This window comes from Pongo abelii, chromosome 14 (assembly GCF_028885655.2).
Source record: "Pongo abelii isolate AG06213 chromosome 14, NHGRI_mPonAbe1-v2.0_pri, whole genome shotgun sequence".
NCBI classification, from domain to species: domain Eukaryota; kingdom Metazoa; phylum Chordata; class Mammalia; order Primates; family Hominidae; genus Pongo; species Pongo abelii.
Genome location: NC_071999.2, coordinates 29,256,428 through 29,277,040, shown reverse-complemented (window position 1 = coordinate 29,277,040; position 20,613 = coordinate 29,256,428). Strand labels below are relative to the sequence as shown.

Here is a 20,613-nt window from a genome sequence, read left to right as displayed (position 1 = left end):
TTACTCAGTTCGAAATATTTCCTGATTTTTAAAAATCCTCTTTGTTTACCCTACAGTTTAGAAATGTGTTGTTTAATTTTCAAAGGACGGAGATTCCCCAGAGAGCTTTCTACTATTGATTTGTGATTGTGGTTAGAGGCCATATGTTATTTCAGTTCCTTTAAATGTGCTGAGACTTGTTGTATGCTATAGATTGTGGTGTATCTTGTGGAGGGGTCCATGTGCATCTTCACTTGTGGGATGGAGTGTTCCCTAAGTGTCAGCTGTGTCCAGGGGCTTCAGAGTCTTGCTCACATCTTGTATATCATTATTTTCTTTCTCCGTGTTGTATCAATTACTGAGAAAGAAGTATTGAAGTCTCCAAGTATAATTGCAGATTTTTCTATTTCAACTTGCAGATCTGTTAGTTTTCCATTATATATCTGTTATTAAATGCATAAATGCTTAGGGTTGTCAATTCCTGTTGGTGAGTTGACCCCTTTATCATTATGAAATGTGCTTTTTTACCCTTGTAATATTTCTGTTTTTTTAAACTTTTATTTTAAATTCAGGGGTACAAGTGCAGGTTTGTTACATAGGTAAACTTGTGTCATGGGAGTTTGTTGTACAGATTATTTTATCACCCAGGTATTAAGCCTAGTACCCACTAGCTATTTTTCCTGATCCTGTCTCTCCTCCCACCCTCCACCCTCCTAAAGGCCCCAGTGTGTGCTGTTCCTCTCTGTGTCCATGTGTTCTCATCATTTAGCTCCCACTTATAAGTGAGAACATGCAGTATTTGGTTTTCTGTTCTTGTGTTAGTTTGCTAAGGATAATGGCCTCAAGCTCTATCCATGTTCCTGCAAAAGACATGATCTAATTTTTTGGTGGTGCATAGTATTTCATGGTATATATGTACCACATTTTCTTTATCCATTCTACTATTGATGAGCATTTAGGTTGATTCCATATCTTTACTATTGTGAACAGTGCTGCATGTGTCTTTCTAATGCGTGAACATGTGTGCATGTGTCTTCATAATAAAATGATATAAATTCCTTTGGGTATATACCCAGTAATGGGATTTCTTGGTTGAATGGTATTTCTGTCTTTAGTTCTTTGAGGAATCACGACACTGGCTTCCACAATGGCTGAACTAATTTACACTTCAACCAAAAGTGTATAAGTGTTCCTTCTTCTCCACAACTTTGCAAGGATCTGTTATTTTTTTACTTTTTACCAAGAGCCATTCTGACTGGTCCTTTTTTTTTTTTTTTTTTGAGACGGAGTCTTGCTCTGTCGCCCAGGCTGGAGTGCAGTGGCATGATCTCGGCTCACTGCAAGCTCCGCCTCCTGGGTTCATGCCATTCTCCTGCCTCAGCCTCCCAAGTAGCTGGGACTACAGGTGCCAGCCACCACACCCAGCTAATTTTTTGTATTTTTAGTAGAGACGGGGTTTCACCGTGTTAGCCAGGACGGTCTCAATCTCCTGACCTCGTAATCCGCCCACCTCGGCCTCCCAAAGTGCTAGGATTACAGGCTTGAGCCACCGCGCCCGACCCTGACTGGTCTTAAACCCCTGGGCTCAAGTGATCCTCCTGCCTCAGCCTCCCAAAGTGCTGAGATTATAGGTTTGAGCCACTGTGCTGGGCCTTGATGTGTTTTTAAAAAATATTTTGTTTGGTGATCATTGAGCTTCTGGACCTTTGGGTTTATGGTTTTCAGCAAATTTGGAAGTATTTTTCCACATTTCTTCTTCAGATATTTATATCCTTTTCCTCTTGGAGCTTCTGGACCTTTGGGTTTATGGGTTTCAGCAAATTTGGAAATATTTTTCCACATTGCTTCTTCAGATATTTATGTCCTTTTCCTCTCTAACCCCTTTTTCCCTTGGGACTTCAATTATGTAATGCATTAGACCCCCATGAGGTTGTCTCATAGGTCACGGATGCTCTGTTACTATTTTTCTTCTTGTGCTTCTTTTTGGAGAGTTTCTATTGTTCTCTTCAAATTCATGCATCCTTCCCTTTGCAGTGCCTAATCTGCTATTAATCCCACCTAGTGTCATTTTCATTTCAGGTGTTCTAGTTTCCATTACAAATTCAATTCAGCAAGACTGTGAGGCTTTTGTTTGAGTTCCCTGCTCACTGTACTTTGGCTCAGAAATCATTTTCAGCTAGAAAGAGAGTGCAATCCTAGTGGTCATTTTGTTTGTTTCTCCTATCGGGGATTGCTTTTCTATCCTGCCTATTGTTTGATATCAGAAAATAGTTGTTTCCTATCCCTTTTTGTGTTTTCTAGTTGTTAGAGTGGAATGGCTAGTCTATACCTCCTTACACCCTCATGGTCAGAAAGAGAAATCCAATCAGTATTTACTTTGTCGATTTGTGTGGTAAGATCATGTCATTTTAATTTCTATTTCCTTGGTAATTGATGTGCAATTTTTTTTGTCTTTTAAGTTAGCTTAGACTTCGTAGGTTCACCACAGTATAGGTTGAGGGAGTCAGTTGCTTGGATGTCACCTAACATGGAGTTTTGTTTTGTTTTGTTTTGTTTTACAATAGTGAAAAGTCACCCCAGACCAAAACCACAGGTGTCCCACTGAGTTCAGTTTTCAGAATCTCAATGTAGAGTTTAAAAGGGGAAAAGATATCCTTTCCTAAAAGCAAATATACCTTCGTGGTTTGTTTTTTTGTTTTGTTTTGTTTTGTTTTTTGAGATGGAGTCTCACTCTTTTGCCCAGGCTGGAGTGCAGTGGCGCGATCTCGGCTCACTGCAACCTCTGCCTCCTGGGTTCACGCCATTCTCCTGCCTCAGCCTCCCAAGTAGCTGGGATTACAGGCACCCACCACCACACCTGGTTATTTTTTGTATTTTTAGTAGAGATGGGGTTTTACCGTGTTAGCCAGGATGGTCTCGATCTCCTGACCTCGTGATCCGCCCACCTCAGCCTCCCAAAGTGCTGGGATTACAGGCGTGAGCCACTGTGTCCGGCCTAACCTCCATGAGTTTAAAAAAGTCCACAGGTTTGAGTGAGAGAACTTGGAGAGCAGGAAGGTCACAACCCAGCTCAGATGGTGGACACAGGGAATGGAAAAGCGGGTGACCATCCACATTCCCCTCCGGCATCGTCCCACCACCACGGGCTGAGCGCACACCGAGAGGAAGTCATGTTCTGTTCCTTAGGTGCAACAGGGTTGAAGGATTCTCAATCTCTCCTTCACCAAAATACTTCTTTTTCTATTTAGATGCTTTCCCCTCCTTGTAACATTATGACTGTTTTTTATTTCCACTTGGCTGTGATATTTTTGTGTAAGTCAAATATCAATATAGTTTTCTTGAGAAAAGCGCTGTTAAAGATTGATACCCCGTTTCAGGCTGTATTAAGTATACATTAGTAATTCACTGGCTATAAAAGCACTTATAGACACAGATGTATTTAAGATACATCATTGTATGTTATATCAGACATTTTATATTTCTGGGAAGATCTCAAATATTTGAAACAGTAAATATATTTTTTAGCTTCATCAATAGGTACTGAATTAAGTAGGTAAGGTTGAGGCTTGAAAATGCAACTTTAAACTTTTGAAATTAAATGTTTAATTTTTAAAAACATAAGAGGAAACTTTTGAATTAAAAATAACTTAGGGTAGGCTGGGAGGATCACTCACATCTGTAATCCCAGCACTTTGGGAGGCTGAGGCAGGAGGTTCACTTGAGGCCAGGTGTTTGAGACCAGCCTGGGCAACAGGGGGAAACCTTGTCTGTACTAAAAATACAAAAATTAGCCATGCATGGTGGTGGGTGCCGGTAATTCCAGCTACTCAAGAGGCTGAGGCAGGAGAATCGCTTGAACTCAGGAGGCGGAGGTTGCAGTAGCCGAGATCATGCCACTGCACTCCAGCCTGGGTGACAGAGTGAGACTCTGTCTTTAAAAAACAAAAAATGATGTTATATGAACTTTTCTTTTCTTTTCTTTCTGAGACAGAGTTTTCGCTCTTGTTGCCCAGGCTGGAGTGCAATGGTGTGATCTCGGCTCACTGCAACCTCCACCTCCTGGGTTCAAATGATTCTCCTGCCTCAGCCTCCCGAGTAGCTGGGATTACAGGCGCCCGCCACCACGCCCAGCTAATTTTTGTATTTTTAGTAGAGAGGGGTTTCCTTACGTTGGCCAGACTGGTCTCAAACTCCTGACCTCAAGCGATCCATCCACCTCAGCCTCCCAAAGTACTGGGAGAACTTTTCTTAATGACTCAAGATGGTAAGTGTGAATGCCAGGGATTACATTGTGTCTAAGCAGGGCTGCCTTCATGGCTGGGGTTTTAGGGCTTATGGCCTCGGGATTTGCTTGTGCGCTTTTGTTCTTCTGTGCTGGTTCTTGCCTGAGTTGTCATTTCTGACTAGTGACTAGTGTGCCTGCCTGCAGCCACTTATTTTCCTCTATTCATCCCTAATCTGAGGTGGGGTTGTATCTAGCCTATTAATCTTATTAGAAACAAGTGTAAACTAAATATGTGCTTTGCTTCTAAAGAAAGACTAATGTTCTATAAGAAAGTGTTTTGATTTTGTGAAGAACTTTCTGAAACGAACTAAATTTCTCTACAGGGTTTTTGATTCCTAAGTCCCAGGAGGTTGGGGAAAGTTTGCCAGAGGGCTAAGAAATAGGCAGGTGAGGTGTTAATACTTAGCTTTAGGGTACAGTGAATTTGGGTACGGATCTGTGTTTTTTGATAGATTTTCCTGAAGCTGGTATTGAAATTCTCTTTCCTTGTTTAGGTACAAGCTATGGGTTTCACTGATGAGTGGGGAGGGCTGTGGCGGGAGGAAAGGAACTGGTTTGGTAGTTGGCAGCAAAGAAATAGATGAGCGGTAGGATGGTTAGTCATAATGAGGTTGCGACTGCTAAACTGGCACTGTGGAATGTGTCACTCAGGGGTGAACTGCGTGGTCTCTTTGCGTCTGGCTCCCTGTGTTGTTTGTGGCTGGGCTCTCTCTTGGCAGAAGTGATGTGTACTTTACTTGCTTTGCCATCGGCATGGCTGTCATCAACCCACCATCTAGCAGTTGCTCAAGTGCTGTTGTCATTATTCAAATCAAACTAGAAACTGTCTTTTCATGAATGTGAACATGTCAGCCGGATCTAGAGGAGAAGCATCAACTCAGGTCCTCTGCCGAGCAGACAGAGATGGAGTTAGGAGTAAGAGAGGTTTACTGGGGACAACCTCTCTGAATGACGAAGACGGGGAGGGGCTGGGATTGGGCCCAGAAAGCCTTCATGTGGCGATGTGGATCTGACGGCTGTGACAGAAACGAGAGAAGCAAGCAGAGCTGGGCAGGGCAGGTCTCAGACCGCACTGCCCATCGGATGGGACCCTCTCATACTGGGGTTGGCAGCGTAGAGCCAGTGGCCCAGTTGCCTTCTTAACAATGGCTTTGGCCGGGCGCGGTGGCTCATGCCTGTAATCCCAGCACTTTGGGAGGCCGAGGTGGGTGAATCACGTGGTCATGAGATCGAGACCAGCCTGACCAACATGGTGAAACCCCGTCTCTACTAAAAATACAAAAATTAGCCAGGCGTGGTGGCACATACCTGTAATCCCAGCTACTCGGGAGGCTGAGGCAGGAGAATCGCTTGAAGGTTGCAGTGAGCCGAGATCACGCCACTGTACTCCAGCCTGGCCGACAGAGTGAGACTCCATCTCAAAAAACAAAAACAAACAAAACAATGGCTTTAACAACTTGCAGAATTTTAAGAGATACTCTGGTCTTAGGAGCATCACATTTACTGATCTTCTGTTAGAGTGGCTGGTGTTTCGCATTTTATAAGCAAATCCATTTTGTCTGTTGTTTGCATGGAGTTCAGTTTCAGAGGGTGTTCCTAAACTCTGGAGGGATATAATCCCTTGATTACTGCTTCTCCCCCTCACTGTCCCCCACAGCAATGTCTCCTGATACAGGGGTGTGGCCCAGCATCTGACTGTCAGCACAGAAAAAGGGAGCTCTGGACCTAGTATGAGACTCCTTGATTGTGGCCCTCCTTGCTGCTAGTGCGTTGGCAGCAGGTGTACAGTCGAGTGTGCCATAGACACTCAGCTATGATTCAAGATTGTATGTCAGACATTACTGAGAGCTTGGCACAGTTCCATGAGGGTTCTGTAATACTTGGCTCATTTGTAAGCAGTGCCTTTGGCAGAATGGTGAGCTCTGCCCAGGAGCAGCACAATGCTTTTATTACTTAGGCCTATAATACCTTATCTTCACGGAATTATGGGTCATAAGGATATCACACTGTACAGGTAGTATATTTGGTTGTATTAACTTATACATTTCATTTCATAGCTCATTGATATTAAAAGCCTTTCATTCAAGGGGAGAGCTAATAATTTAGGCAGCTAGAAACTCAATAAATTCAGGAAGAGTGCCAGGAATGCCAGGCCTCTTGTCTTTCCTATCCCTGCCAAGCAGTCACCTGCCAGACTCCATTCGTTCATTCCTTTGATCTGCCTCTGAGGTCAATTGCTGCCCCCTTGGCATCCCAGACCCTCTGACTCATAATTAGAGACCCTTCCTTTGTGGGAACACCTTACCTGATTTGTATCTGTTATAACACATCTTATTCTACTTTCTTGTAATTTTGTACAAGTTTCCACTACTAGATCATTTTGGCTTGTTATAGTTGGTCTATCAATATAGTTTTTCCATTCTCTACTCTTTGCGCTCCTCTTCAGAGAAGTGTCATGCAGGGAAGCAGAGCTAGGAGGGTTTGTCTTTATTGTGTGTCTATCTGGCTATGGGGTGGAGGAGAGCACAAACTCAAAGGAGGGGGCACTCTGGGAAGTCCAGACCATAGCTGTTCATGTTGCAGCATATGTGCTCACGGCTTTGTCTCACTGCACGGGATGTTCTTCTCCATCTTTACCCTCCGCTTTGGAAGCTTTTAGATGAATCCCAGCTGCTGACTTTACAGAGGAAGGCATCTTAAATCTCTCCAACCAATCACCCTTTTCCCCAGCTGGAAGTACTTGTCTTTCTCTTAGACTCTGAACATCCATAGCTCTCACTGTCTCCACTTCTTCCACTCTCACAGGTGCTGAGAATGGTAATATCAGTAGGGCACGGTCCACACTTACACAAGTGGACATCTTGTTAACTGGGAAGGCAGACACAAAAGCAGAATAATTCTAATGTGGAAAATGCACAGACTGGACCACTGCACGTGGTTACGTTGGTCGTATGAGACTAAGAAATGTGCTTTCTGGAATTGCTGTCTGCCCATCTGTGCCTGGGGGCCCTATGCATAGAGGAGGGGGATCTAACTCAACCCGAGAGTGTGCGACGAGGGAAGACATCTCAGAGGAGAGAAAGCCTGGGCTGTGTCTTAAGGGGTGAGTAGTAGGCAGGCAGAGAACTGGCGGAGAGGAAGCAAGTCCAGGTGAAAGGAAACACTCCACATTCGAAGCTGTCTTAGTTATTTCCACATTGGTCTGTTTCCTCTCCAGACTACAGGTGCTTTGAAGGCAGGGAGAGGGTTTTTTAACTTCTGCATTATGCACACAGAATGCCCAAAATTTCTGGTGATGGAATGACTTCCTGTCTGCTTTAGCCTTTTTGCCTGCCTCCTTGACTTACTGAATTCTTACACATGTTCCTATCTTAAACAGGGGTGTCCAATCTTTTGGCTTCCCTGGGCCACATTGGAAAGAGAAGGACCGTCTTGGGCCACCCATAAAATACACTAACACTAACGGTAGCTGATGAGCTGAAAAAAGAAAACAATCCCCCAAAAACTCATCATGTTTTAAGAAAGTTTACAAATTTGTGTAAGGCCACGTTCAAAGCCATTCTGGGCTGCATGTGGCTTGTGGGCCACGAGTTGGACAAGCTTGCTCTAGAATATGTTAATCTTTAGTATTCGGGACTTGGCTTTTCCTGGCTTAAGCACCCGGTACCATCACTGCTACCACCGCTAAAGCCTGTGAGTCTGGAATGGCTATTGGGATTTCTTTTTAATGCATAGACTCTAGGAGTATACTTTTATTTTTAACAACCCCACAAAACCTAATAAAGATAAAAGATTCAGTTAGTCAACAGATATTTTATTGTCTATTTCAGGAAACTCTTTGAAATGCCACTCTCATTTATATAAAGGTCAGATAGATGATTTATGTAGGTAAAAGGTCATGTCGATGATCATATAGACAAGGGTTATATTAATGATTCTTATAGTAACAAACAAAAAAAAATGCACCTGTGGGCATTGAGCTGGTTGCTTAATTACTCCTTGCCCCATTTTTATTATCTTTAAAAAATTATCTGTAAAAATAAGCATGCTCCTCATATGATTGTTATGAGGATTGGATGGATTTACACATACAGAATGCTTAGAACAGTGGTAGGCTCAACAATAGTTGTGCTTTTTATCACACTTGTCTATGGCACCTTAGTGACATGGCAAAGACAACAAATCGACCTGGCAACCCTGATCAGTTGTGGAGGCCTTGGATTCAGATGATTGCATATGCATCTCTTTGGCAGTGCTCTTGCTTTTTAAAGATTTTCTCATATTTTAAACTTTCTCACTTCTGTGTCTGAGAAGAAAACGTGATACACAAAATGTCAACTCAACAAGAGAGTCAGGAAAAGCCATCCTACTGGGGAAGTCTATTTTGTGTCAGTGGAGTTGGGAACAAAAGTGAATGAGCTGGCCTCCGTAGTGACTTGCTCAAATCTGACTGCATGTATTTAGTGGGTTAAGACTGCTGATGGAAGTAGAGCATTGGGTTCATATGACCAGTGATTGTAAGCAAACAGGACAGGCTGATTGGCATGAGAAACTGAGGCGATAGTTGAAGCAAATGAATGTGTTTTTCTCTTGTACTTGACTGCTGACTTCCATCTGCTTGGAGCCTCCACCTCCCCACGAAAGATTAGAAGGAATGTCAAGAGAAACATCAAGACGTTTTCATTGTTTGTCTTTCAAAAATAGCAGGATTAGGCAAGCCAGCCTTTTGTTTATGAGGAGACTTTGTAGACTAATTCTTCTTTGTAATACATACAATACTTAATTGTATATATTAATCTGCATTATATAGTTATATTATAAATATCTCACACTTACAAGAGTTGGATGGCTTGACTCTCAACATTTTCCACATTGAAGAAGAGATACCTGAGCAGGTTTTTTGATTTTGAGATGAGGGTCTTGCTATGTTGCCCATGCTGGCCTTAAACTCTTGGGCTCAAGCAATCCTCCTGCCTCAGCCTCCTGAGTAGCTGGAATTTATAGGTGCACTCACCATGCCCTGCAGAAGCTGCATGTGTTGGGGTGCACCTGCAATTCCAGCCACTGTAATTTTAAGCAGTGTTTGGAATCCGGAAGAATGGCATGAGGGAAGTGCATTAAAACACTTGCCTGTTTTTGATTTCCAGAAGATGGAGTGGAAGGCAGGAGGAGGAAAGAAAGCAATGTAATGAGATACGCCTTGATGTTTCTCTCCCTGGGGAAAGTTTTCCCAGTCGGAGAGATGAGGTGTGTGGGATAAGTGACAATAATACTGAGGAGCAACAGGGAGGTCCCGTTTTCTTGAACTGCCCACTTGTGCTTCCCATGTGGTCTGGGAGCTAATCTGAAAGCTCCTGGGGCCTCTCTGGGGCCTGGCTTGGTAGGGTTGTGGAATGAGGCTGACAGAAGGTGGCAGAGAGAGCACAGCAGATGCTGTAGTCTCTGCAGAGGGAGCCCAGGTGAGGCAGAGCCATCTAGGGAACACAGATGCCCTTTGACAAAGCCAAGCCAGACCAGTCACAGACATAACCCAAATGCCAGCAAGGGGACTAGGGATGTCATTCTGCAGACCAGAGGAGGCAGAAGGCATTTATGTGTAAGGATCCCAACTATTCCCCACGCCCCCATCTCTACCCTCCATGGATCCAGCACCATTTTCAAGAGAGAAGCCAGAGGAGTATGAAGTGATTTGGGAGCTAAAGCGTCCTTATTCAAGGAAGACTGAATACCCCTTACTTAAACTTTTCACATTGGACTGAGCTGCAAACAAAACTGGACATTTCAATTTTTTCCCAGCTATCTATACAGGATGATGCCTTAGGAGGTGGGTCAGATTAGTTGCAGACTAAATTTAAAGAATTGAATTTTTCTCTGTCCACTTAAGACAGAATGTGAAATTTTGTGTTTGCTTGATTCACTCATCAAACATGTTTACTGAATGACTTCTGCATCCCATTTCCTGGGGATACAGAGGTGATGAAGATGAGCATGGGTCCTGCCCTCCTGGAGCTCCTAGAGAATGTTGGAAGACAGAAAATGAACACACACATTTTATGGAGTGGTATGTGCCATGGAAGAAATAATGTGTGGTGTTAGGGAATAAGTGAGAAGGGGAATGCTGTAGCTAGGGCGTGGTCACAAAGTGCTTCTGTGGGGAAGTGACATTTAAGCTGATGCCTGAGTAACAGGAAGAAGTGAGTTAGCAAAGACTAGGGAATGACAGTCTAGGTGAAGGAAAAGCAAGTACCAGGTCTCTGGAGAAGGAACAGAGCTGACGTCTTGAGGAAAGAAGGTCATCATGGGTGGGGTTCAGGAGCAGCAGGAGAGGGGTCACTGATGTCACTGAGGAGGTGGGCTGGCTATGGGGTTGGTTGCAGTGAAGCCATGTGCCTTTGGCCAAGCTGTGTGGGTCTTCAAAATGCTTAGGACAAGGCTGGATGCAGTGGCTCACGCCTGTAATCCCAGCACTTTGGGAGGCTGAGGTGGGTGGATCACCTGAGGTCAGGAGTTCAAGACCAGCCTGGCCAATATGGTGAAACCCCATCTCTACAAAAATACAAAAATTAGCCGGGCATGATGGTGGGTGCCTATAATCCCAGCTACTTGGGAGGCTGAGGTGGGAGAATTGCTTGAATCTGGGAGGCAGAGGTTGCAGTGAGCCGAGATTGCACCATTGCACTCCAGCCTCGGCAACGGGGCGAGACTCCATCTCAAACAAACAAAAACAAACAAACAAAATATGCTTAGGACAGGCAAACCACAACTTCAAGGGAAATCGCGCCTCTCCTAGATTAGCTGTTCAAAGATGGTGTTCATGCATATTGAATCAGCAATGAGATTTTAAAGTTGGTGTCCCTAACTTGGGCCAGTGTTGGGGTCCTAGGAGCAATGGAGAATGTCTATCCTAGCAACAGAGGAAGTTGCTAAGGAGAAGTAACTGGACTCGTATTTTTAAACCTCGACCAATCCAATCCACATGAAAAATTACTCTGAGTTGAGTGTTTGAAACATAGCTTTTCTTTTTTTTGGTTTTAGATATGAAATACATTTCCTTAAAATCACATTTGTCTTCATTTCATTTACAGGATAAATTTAATACATCTAAGGTATAAAATGGGTTTTGAGGAACAGAAGCCAGTGTATATTGCTGTACTTATTGGAAACAAGGCTTCAAATTACAGTGGCTCAACTTTCACCCACTGTGCTAGAGCCAACTAAGTTGTAAATAAAGTATCACCAGCATGTGTCCCTGCTCACACACAATTACACCTGCAATGCTCTGCTCTTTCTCTGCACAGCCAAATCATAATCATTCTTATAAGCCTACTTCAAATGGCTTCCTGAATGAAATCGCCCTGTTTCTTTGACCCCCATTGAGACTGGCAGCCATCTTTTGTGCTTTGAATTTCCACATTTCTTGCTCTCTGTTGCTGTAAAAATGGAAGCTTATGCCCCTCTCCCTACCCACTACTTCACAAAATGCCTTCTATCTAGGAGGTGCTCAATAACTGAATGCATTCCATACCCAACAATATTTTAAATCATAAAGAATCCATGGCCTGTTACTTCTCTTTTCATCTTCTCTGATCTGAAAAAAAGAAAGAAACCAACAAGTATTTGCAGTAATAAGAAATCCTGACCCATCAGTGTCGCTTTCCCTTTGTGTTTATTTCTTTTGAATTCTTGGGTAGAAGTGGATTGCAGATGCTATATTTGGAGAGATGTGGTTTGTGCAAAGGAGGGTCTTGAAAAGGCCTTCGAAATGTGTCTGCCAAGGCTAAAATAATCACATTTTGCATTTACACAGCATTTTCATTGTGTCTGTTTGATTAGGAGAAATAATCAGCCCAGTGCTTCCCCAGTGGCTGAACTGCTTTTGATGTGCCTGTGTTCTGAAGGATTATAAAACATCTTTGTAAATATGGGGTAGAGGCCATAGTTGAACTTGAAACTCTTTTGAGGGGCGGAACGTATGGGTACATGCATGCACACGTGCTTCATGTTATGAAGGCTTTGCAATGACTGCGCTGTTTTCCTAGAGATTTTTCTGGGGGCAAAGAGAAAACTATCTTTACACACTTTTCAAATACCTAAAACATTAGAAAAAAGACATAACCAACTTCTTAACTCATGTAGTAACAGTTTGAATACCTATGTTTACCAGGAAATTTCAGCTAATAGAAATTTAAGTGATTATTTCCTTGAGATGGGAGTTGGGATATAATCAGGTTGTGAACTGCAAAAGAACTTCGTTTATATAAGGGCTCAGCAAACCATGGCCTGTAAAGTAAGACTGGTTTTTACGTTTTTAAAGATGTGTGAGGAAGGAGAAGAAGGAGAAGAAGAAGAAGAAAAAGAGGAAGAGGAAGAGGAAGAGGAAGAAGAAGAAGAAGACGAAGAGGAGGAGGAGGAGGAGGGGAAAGAAGAAGGAGACTTTGAGACAGAGACCATATGTGGCCCACAAAGCCTAAAATATTAACCAACTGACACTTTACAGAAAAATTTGCCAACCCTTGATTTATGTAATCGATTTCTATTTTGCAGATGAAGAAACCAAGGCTCAGATGGTAGCCTGCTTACCTAAGCTCACAAGAAGCAGCCTGTTCTATTAAAGGAGAATCGGATTCAAGTTTCTGCAGATCTGGCTTCTAATCATATCTTTCATTTGAGTTAATATGGTTTTGTGACTCATAATAAGGTTTCCCTTTTGGCTCTATCGTTCTAGAGTTCACAGAGAAATGTGTGCAATGCAGTTCTAACACCAACTACCTGGAGTGAGGTCAGACTTTACAGGTTAAGGGCGCAGTCCTCTAGAAGACTGTCCATGCTTCAACAACCAGCTGCAGGCTGTGGGGTTCCCAGACCACCTGCACATCTGACCAACTGGCTACACAATCAAAGGTTCCTACTACTCCTCAAAGAACTCAGAAAAAATGCTACACTTATGGTTACAGTTTTATTACAAAGGATACAAGTCAGGACCAGCCAATTGGAGACACAGAGGTTGAGATCTGGGAAGGTCCTGAACATGAAGCTTCTGTGTCTTCAAGATGTGTCACTTCCTGGCATATTGATGTGAATCACCAACCTGGGAGGCTCCCCTGAGTTTCAGTGTCCACAAGTTTTTATTGGGGTTTCATTATGTAGGCATTATTAATTGGATCATTGGTCACATGAATTCAACCTCCATCCCCCTTTCCCCTCCCCAGAGGTTGGAAGGTCAGGCTGAATCACCCGGCTGAAACCCCCAACCCTCTAACCACATGATTGGCCTTTCTGGGATGGCTGGACCCCATTCTTAAACCATCTAGCAACCCACCATGAGTCATCATCTTAGCAGGAACTCAGGAGCGCCCAGAGGGACCCACCATGAATAGCAAAGATGCTCCTATCACTGTGAAATTCCAGGGATTTAGAGGCTCCCTTACAGAAACTGAAGACAAAGACCAGACATATTATTGCACAAGTGTCCGAGCCGGGTCTGACTCCACCTTGACTTTTCATTCTGTGCGTATGGAGCACAGTTACAGACTGACTGACGTGGGACGGCCTGTGTGACTGGCGTTGGGAGGAAGATGAGGGTGGCCTGTGTGACTGGCATTGGGAGGAAGATGAGGGTGGCCTGTGTGACTGGTGTCAAGAGGAAGATGAGGGTGGCCTGTGTGACTGGCGTTGGGAGGAAGATGAGGGTGGCCTGTGTGACTGGCATTGGGAAGAAGATGAGGGTGGCCTGTGTGACTGGTGTCAAGAGGAAGATGAGGGTGGCCTGTGTGACTGGCGTTGGGAGGATGATGAGGGTGGCCTGTGTGGCTGGTGTAGGAAGGAAGATGAAGGTATTTCTTTCCGAAGTTGTTTTTTTTTTTTTTTTTTTTTTGAGATAGTGAAACTTCTTTGCCAGGGAAATGGACTAGATGTGTCTCAAGCATCTTTTGGAGTTTTAAACATTTTGAATTAAGTTAGGGTGAAAATACTGCAGTTTGGAGTGAAGGATTTTGTTTCTGTGTTACTTAAGGCAATGAAACAATAATAATTTGCCCTTATGTTAACCCTTCTTTCGTGTTTACTCCCTTATTTGAAGTTCTTAACTCCCTGACCTATTTAGTTTATGCTTTTATTTATGTATGTTACATAAAAGTTATCATAAATAAATAAATACATACATATTATTATAATATTTAATATATTGGAACAAATTTCAAAAACCTGTCAGCATTTTTCATTTTCTTCCCCAAAACCATCTCCATGGAATTTGTTTATGTAATGGATAGAAATTAGGTGTTGTCCTCACTTTTACCTGCTCCCCTGACAATGTGAGGTCCATCATTGTCCTTGCTTCCTCACAAGTGACTTCCACATTCTTATTGCCACACACACATTCCAAGTGAGTGAAACGATGAGGAATTTGAGTCATTCAGTAAAATGAAAAACATGACCAATCATGTGGTTAGAGGGTTGAAAATATGAAAATATACGTTTTGTACAATGAAGTGAACAAAGTGCATGGAGGAGACATCAACCAGAGAGCTAGAGCTGGCGGAAGGTGAGCTGCTGAGTGCGTGTCCCTCCCCTTCCACCCCCTCATGCTTCTGTGGGTCACTGGTGTATCTACTGTAACTGATCTGCTCTCCTCTGCCCTTCCCTGTTCTTCACCTGTCCTCTTATTGCTGGTCTCTGGTGGGCATTCTCTACCATCTCTCTTCATTTCCTAACATTCTGTTCTTTCTCCAACCCCGGGCAGAAACTCTGAAGGCAGGAGGAGGAGGACAGGGGTGCTTATCTCATTAGTCCTGCACTTCCCACCCACTTTGGGGCTTCATCAAAACCTACTGGCCCAGATGTTGCTGTGAAGACTTTCCTCTGCCAGATTCAGCCTCCTGGGTCTGGGTTGTAGCATTTAACAGCATCTGTGCTAGATTATCTAAAATCCTGGGCACCTGGTGGTGATCTACAGATGAATAGGAATTTGTCCCTCCTCTTTAACCCTTCTTGCTTTTCCATCTTATAGGGAAAAACAGGTTCTCTGCATACTGCTTTACCATACTAGTTAAGATACGTGGTTATGAGAAGTTTATAGAATGATCCAGTGGTGGCTCATGGAACCCAAACCCCCTAATGCAGCTGGGATCTCGGAGAGGACTGGACCTAGGACCCAAAAAACTGCTGCCTCATCTCGATCTCAAAAAAAAAAAAAAAAAATCCTTTCTCTGTCTCCTGGTCCACTCAGAGGGTAGAAGACGGCCATCTAGAGACCTGGTGTGTATATGTTAATAGGCCAGCCACATGCAGAAATGGTCCCTACTAGTTCCCATGTCAAAGTTCCCAGAAGAGAGACCCTTGGTGGCCCAATCTGGACCAAGTAACCATCCCTGGTCCAAAGAGCTGTAACAAGTAGATGGGATTGCACGGTATGACCCAGCTGATGGGCTTCCTGGCTTGTATGAGGAAAGAGGTCTGGTTCAAGGGAGACAGACAAGGGAGCAGCTGGTTCAGCGGCTGGGTAGGTGCCTTTAAAAGGCACCTACTACGTTAGCCTCTTATGTATTCATTTGACATATTCTTTCAGACTGTCTACTGTGTGCTAGGCATGATCCAGGGCACTCTATCCAGGGATAGAGCTGTGAACAAGAGGAAGTCTCTGCCCTCACGGCCTTGACCTTCCACTGTCTTGTCTGCATTTCCACTTTGCAGGGTGGGGGCAAATTTAGTGCTTTTCTCTTTGCTTACTCTTGTTCTCTCAGTTCTTTCCCTTCCCTTTGGTTTCTTTCTCAACTAATAGATATTTATTGAACTCCCACTCTCTGCTGACACAGCGCCTGTTTAAATGGTGGAGGGGTAAGCATATACTCATTTTCTGTGGTAGTATTTGCAAAATGCATTAACTCACAATTATCTCATGAAACCTTAGTCATAATGTGCTTTGCTGTAGATGGTATAATGTTTCCTTAGGCAATATATTTTCCACAAATTTTTTTGGAAAATATTTTTTTTCTAATACAGGGTTAGGTCGAGATGAGGCCACTGAGGTAGAAAAAATTTATCTGAATCTTAGGGACAGGTGCGGGGTGGTATAACTATTTCTACCCAGGAAGAAAATCCCAAGGTTTTCCCTGTTGTGGTATAGAAAGCTGTGTTGGCCTGAAGCATGCTAGGTAGGTAAGTGGGAGACATTATTCCACTTCATTCTGTCATCACTATTTACTCGTGTCAATAATTTTTTTCACTCCAATATTTGTTATCCAACATCTAAATTCTTGTTTGGAAAAGTTATTGTTCTGGTTATTATTTCTATCAGTAATTTTTTTTTCTGTCCCAGTCTTCTTCAAACCTCAGTGGTCTCGTGTTTCTTCCTTTTCTGGTGCACACATTTAAACCTCACCTCCCCAGAAATCTTGCAGAGTTTTCTTTCTTTCTTTCTTTTTTTTTTTTTTTTTTTTTTTGGTAGGGCTGAGGTCTTGCTATGTTGCCTAGGCTGGACTCGAACTCCTGGGCTCAAGGCATCCTCCCAACTTGGCCTCCCAAAGTGTTGGGACTACAGGCATGAGCCACCATGCCCAGCTCAGGGTTTTCTCTTCAGATGTTTCTCATGTCCATCCTTTTATCCCAACCTCCATTTAATTCACGCTTTTATCATCTTGCTTCTAGATTGTAGAATTAATTTCCTACCTGGTCCCCTTATCTAAAAATTCTCTCCTGCTGTTGCCCCTTTGCCGTCACTGTCAGATGCTCTTCTCTCCTGCTCAGAAACTTCCTGCGACCTCCTGTGACCTTCAGGATGAAGTTCAAGCTTCTTTGCTTGGCATAGTCATCCACAGTCTGGCCACAGGCTATTTTTTTGGTGAACTTTTTTCCTGCTTTTTCCCAATTTGGACCCTCAGGGTTGATTTGTTTTTTCAGTTGGCCCTGATACAATTTTGTCTGCTTGGGCCTTTGCTTAAGCTCTTCTTGCCCTTGCCCACAATGCCCTTCCCTTTCCTCCAATGCCCTTCCCTTTCCTAATCCACACCTCACCCACATTGCCAGGCTCTTCTGTCTGTACTCAGAATCTATTCCACCACCTGCCCTCCCAGCACAAAGAGGCTGCTGACCTCTGAGCCTCCTTAGCACCTTTGGGCCCACTCTTAGTCACACACTGGTAAGTAACCATGGTTACACCTTCATGCCTTAATTGAGGGAACATTTTCAAGGGCAGGAACCTGATCTTTTGTTTTTGTGTTCTCAGCGGCATCTAACAAGTGATCCTGACTGGGTGCTCATCAGCATCACTTAGTGAGCTTTAGAAACAAAACACAGTGACCACAGAATCTGAAAGGGTAGGGCCCAGGAACTAACACATTGTGAAAGTTGCACTGGTAATACTAATGCACAGGGGAACTGAGAGCCACTAGGTGAGCAATGGACCACTTTGACCATGCACTGTTCAGTGAACCCAGCCTGTCCCTACTGTCCTGGAGCTTGGGCTCCTGGGTGCAGTGAGACAGAGCCTCCATAAATAAAATCAGGTAATGATGATATCTGGTACTGTGGAGGACGACAAGGCAGGGTAAGTGGGCAGAGAGAAAAGCAGTACTTCCATATAGGCTAGCTTCAAAAATATTCTCCATCTGTCTTACATCAGCAAATGCTCCAACACCTGGCCTTCCCTGATTGAAGTCCGGGAGCCCCAGCTGGTGGGCCAGACAGTCTGGAAGAAGGGATTCTGGCTCTCTGCTGCCGCTTGTTGTTGAGTAGACGACCAAGCAGTGTCCCATGGAGCCAGAAAGACCCCAGAGAGTGGGAGGTTGGAGGGAAGGAGATGAGGGATCCTGTCTGAGTGAGGAATAGCCAGGGTGCTGTGGGCACACGCAAAAAGCAAGAGGAAAACTGGAGTGTGCCTGACCTGTGACCAGGGACCTGGCTTGAGCCCCGGAGCCTGCACCCACTAGGCGTCCCCATCTAGGAGAAGGGAGAAGCCTTAGCCCACTTCAGACTTAACTCTTACTTAATATTCAGAATAATATGTCAGCTTTCAGTAAACCAGTTTACATTTCGCTTGTCCCTTTCTTAGGATAAGGATTATCATCCTTCTAATCACTTTAAAAAGATGATGTAGCCAAAACTTTCTCTTTAAAAGTGTTTCTCTATGACAGTGAAAAGTATTCTTTGTAAGAGGGAAGTGAAGGTTTACTTGCGTAAGATGTTAGTTTTTTTTTCGTTTTTTTTTTTGAGACGAGTCTCGCTGTCGCCCAGGCTGGAGTGCAGTGGCGCGATCTCAGCTCACTGCAGGCTCCAACCCCCGGGGTTCTCGCCATTCTCCTGCCTCAGCTTCCCGCGTAGCTGGGCCTACAGGCGCCCTCCACCTTGCCCGGCTAATTTTTTGTATTTTTAGTAGAGATGGGGTTTCACCGTGTTAGCCAGGATGGTCTCGATCTCCTGACCTCGTGATCCGGCCGCCTTGGCCTCCCAAAGTGCTGGGATTACAGGCGTGAGCCACCGTGCCCGGCCAAGATGTCAGTTTTTTAATGATGTGCAACGTCCGTTTCTTTGATAGTTGGAAAGCGTGGCAGGTATTAGAGGACGAATGTATATTTAAGAAAAACAAAATAAGGCTTCATCTGTAGAGTATTAATTTTTCTGTGATCTTTTACCTCAGACGCCTCTCCTCTGAAGGTCACTTCTCAAGCTGGGCAGCCCCTTCTAACAAGGGATGCTGCCTTGGAGTTGGAGATGAGGTGAAGATCTACGTGCGGGTACCAGTTTCAGTAATAACTGGATCCTTCTCTAGGTTTAGGCTGGAACGTCTCAAGTGAAGGTTATTGGGGGGCAGGGGTTTGGGTCCACCCAAAAAGTCTTGACCCATAGGACTGAAATCAAATCTTGAGCTAGGCTGGCTTGCCACGTAACCACAGAAACGGTAATTTAAGCAATAAAACGAAAGCTCGCGCGCTGGTCCAGAGCTGGGGTTGGGACAGCTACTGCCCTCAGGTCTCCAAGTGCGTGTAGGGAGAAGAGCAGCGGATCCCTTGCAGACAATGGTGGGAGCGAGCTCTTCACCCTGGGGTCTGGGAAGCCCATTTCTAGCGCCCAGAGGTGTGCTTTCGCCATCTCCTTCTGCGGTGGCTGCTTGCAGGGCGCATTCCCATTGCTGCTGTCTCTGTTCCTAAGGAAGATCAAAGGATCCCAGAAAACCCAGTTCCAGAGCTCAGTTCCCGGGACTAGAGGGTACGCTCGGCCAGATGGCTGGGGGTGCCGCTGGCCTTGGCGCCCCCGCCGTCCCCGCGCGGTCGCCCTCCCCGGCCCGGCAAGCATCTTGGGCGTCCAGCCCGGCCCGGTCCCTGCAGGGAGGGAGCGCAGGAGCTGGGGGCCGCTCTCCCGGGGCGGGGCTCGCTCCACAAGCGCCGGGGGCGGCGCGGGGCGTGGACGTGGGCGTGGGCGGGGCCGGGGGCGGGGCCGGCCGTGGCTGCGGCGGGGGCGGCGGCGGCGTCTCCAGGGGGAGCCAAGGTACATAGGCGGCGCCCGCCTCACCCGAGCATCCTTCCCCGCCGGTGGCCGCCCGCCCGCGGCCCGCGCTCGCAGCCTCCCGCCTGGCGGTTGACTTCTTTGTGTCGTATTCTCTGCCTGCGCCCTGTCTCTGCAGGACCTGTTCGTTCTTCTTTGGGCTATAAGAAGGCAGAGGATGAGATGTCCCGGGCCACGTCTGTTGGAGACCAGCTGGAGGCACCCGCCCGCACCATTTACCTCAACCAACCGCATCTCAACAAATTCCGCGACAACCAGATCAGGTAGGAGAAGGCGGCCGGCTCGCGCGGAAGGCGGTGGAGTCACAGCTGGGAAGGGGCTCGTCCTCGTGCGCGGGGCTTGGCCGCGCACCTGGCCGGCCCCCATCCATCTCCCCCAGAGCCTTCGCCTGCCCCCTCCCCACCCCACTAGCCCGCGGTGCAGCCCCGCGCTTCCAGTAGGGTCATGCGAATGCAGCCCTCACCGTCCTCTCCTGCGCATCCGTTCTGCGCCCAGCCTGCCTCTGAGCCCTGAGAAGTTTTCACTCTAATGTCACCGACAAAAATGCGGTCTCTGCTCTTTTCATCCCTGGGCTACCTTCCCGGAACCCCCTTCTAGCCTTGTTTTAAGCCAGTTGATAGCCCTCTTTAGCAATTTTTAGACCATACTATGGGGGACGTGCTTCATAAGGGAATCCCACAAGTCACAAGGACTCACATTCAGTTCTCAGTGGTCCACGACAATTGTTAAAAGGTCTTCATTTGCTGGGAAACTTTGCCCAGAGTTAGCAGAAAGATGGACAGAAGCTAGCGTTTAAATGTCTACTTTTGCTGGCCGCTATGTCACACACCCTAACTATAGCAGCTTAGTGAATC

The 20,613-nt window shown here is 45.3% G+C and overlaps 2 protein-coding genes across 5 annotated transcripts in view; both read left to right on the top strand.

The window, feature by feature from the left end:
• The window catches only part of LOC129047184 (uncharacterized), a 608,921-nt gene that overhangs the window by 515,254 nt on the left and 73,054 nt on the right, over positions 1-20,613 (top strand). The gene's annotated exons all lie outside the window — the stretch shown is intronic.
• Positions 1-20,613, top strand: part of LOC129049650 (VPS10 domain-containing receptor SorCS3-like) — a 222,649-nt gene that overhangs the window by 160,017 nt on the left and 42,019 nt on the right. For 3 of the 4 annotated variants that reach the window (XR_010136663.1, XR_010136664.1, XM_063714783.1), the window contains exon 2: positions 19,878-20,022. Coding sequence is in view for 2 of the 4 variants with exons in the window: in XM_063714783.1 (XP_063570853.1) it covers positions 19,878-20,022 (145 nt within the window). In the remaining 2 variants the exon portion in view is untranslated. Of the gene's footprint in view, positions 1-12,578; positions 14,129-19,877; positions 20,023-20,613 lie in introns of those variants that run through there. The other variant, XM_054529514.2, reaches the window with a different exon arrangement.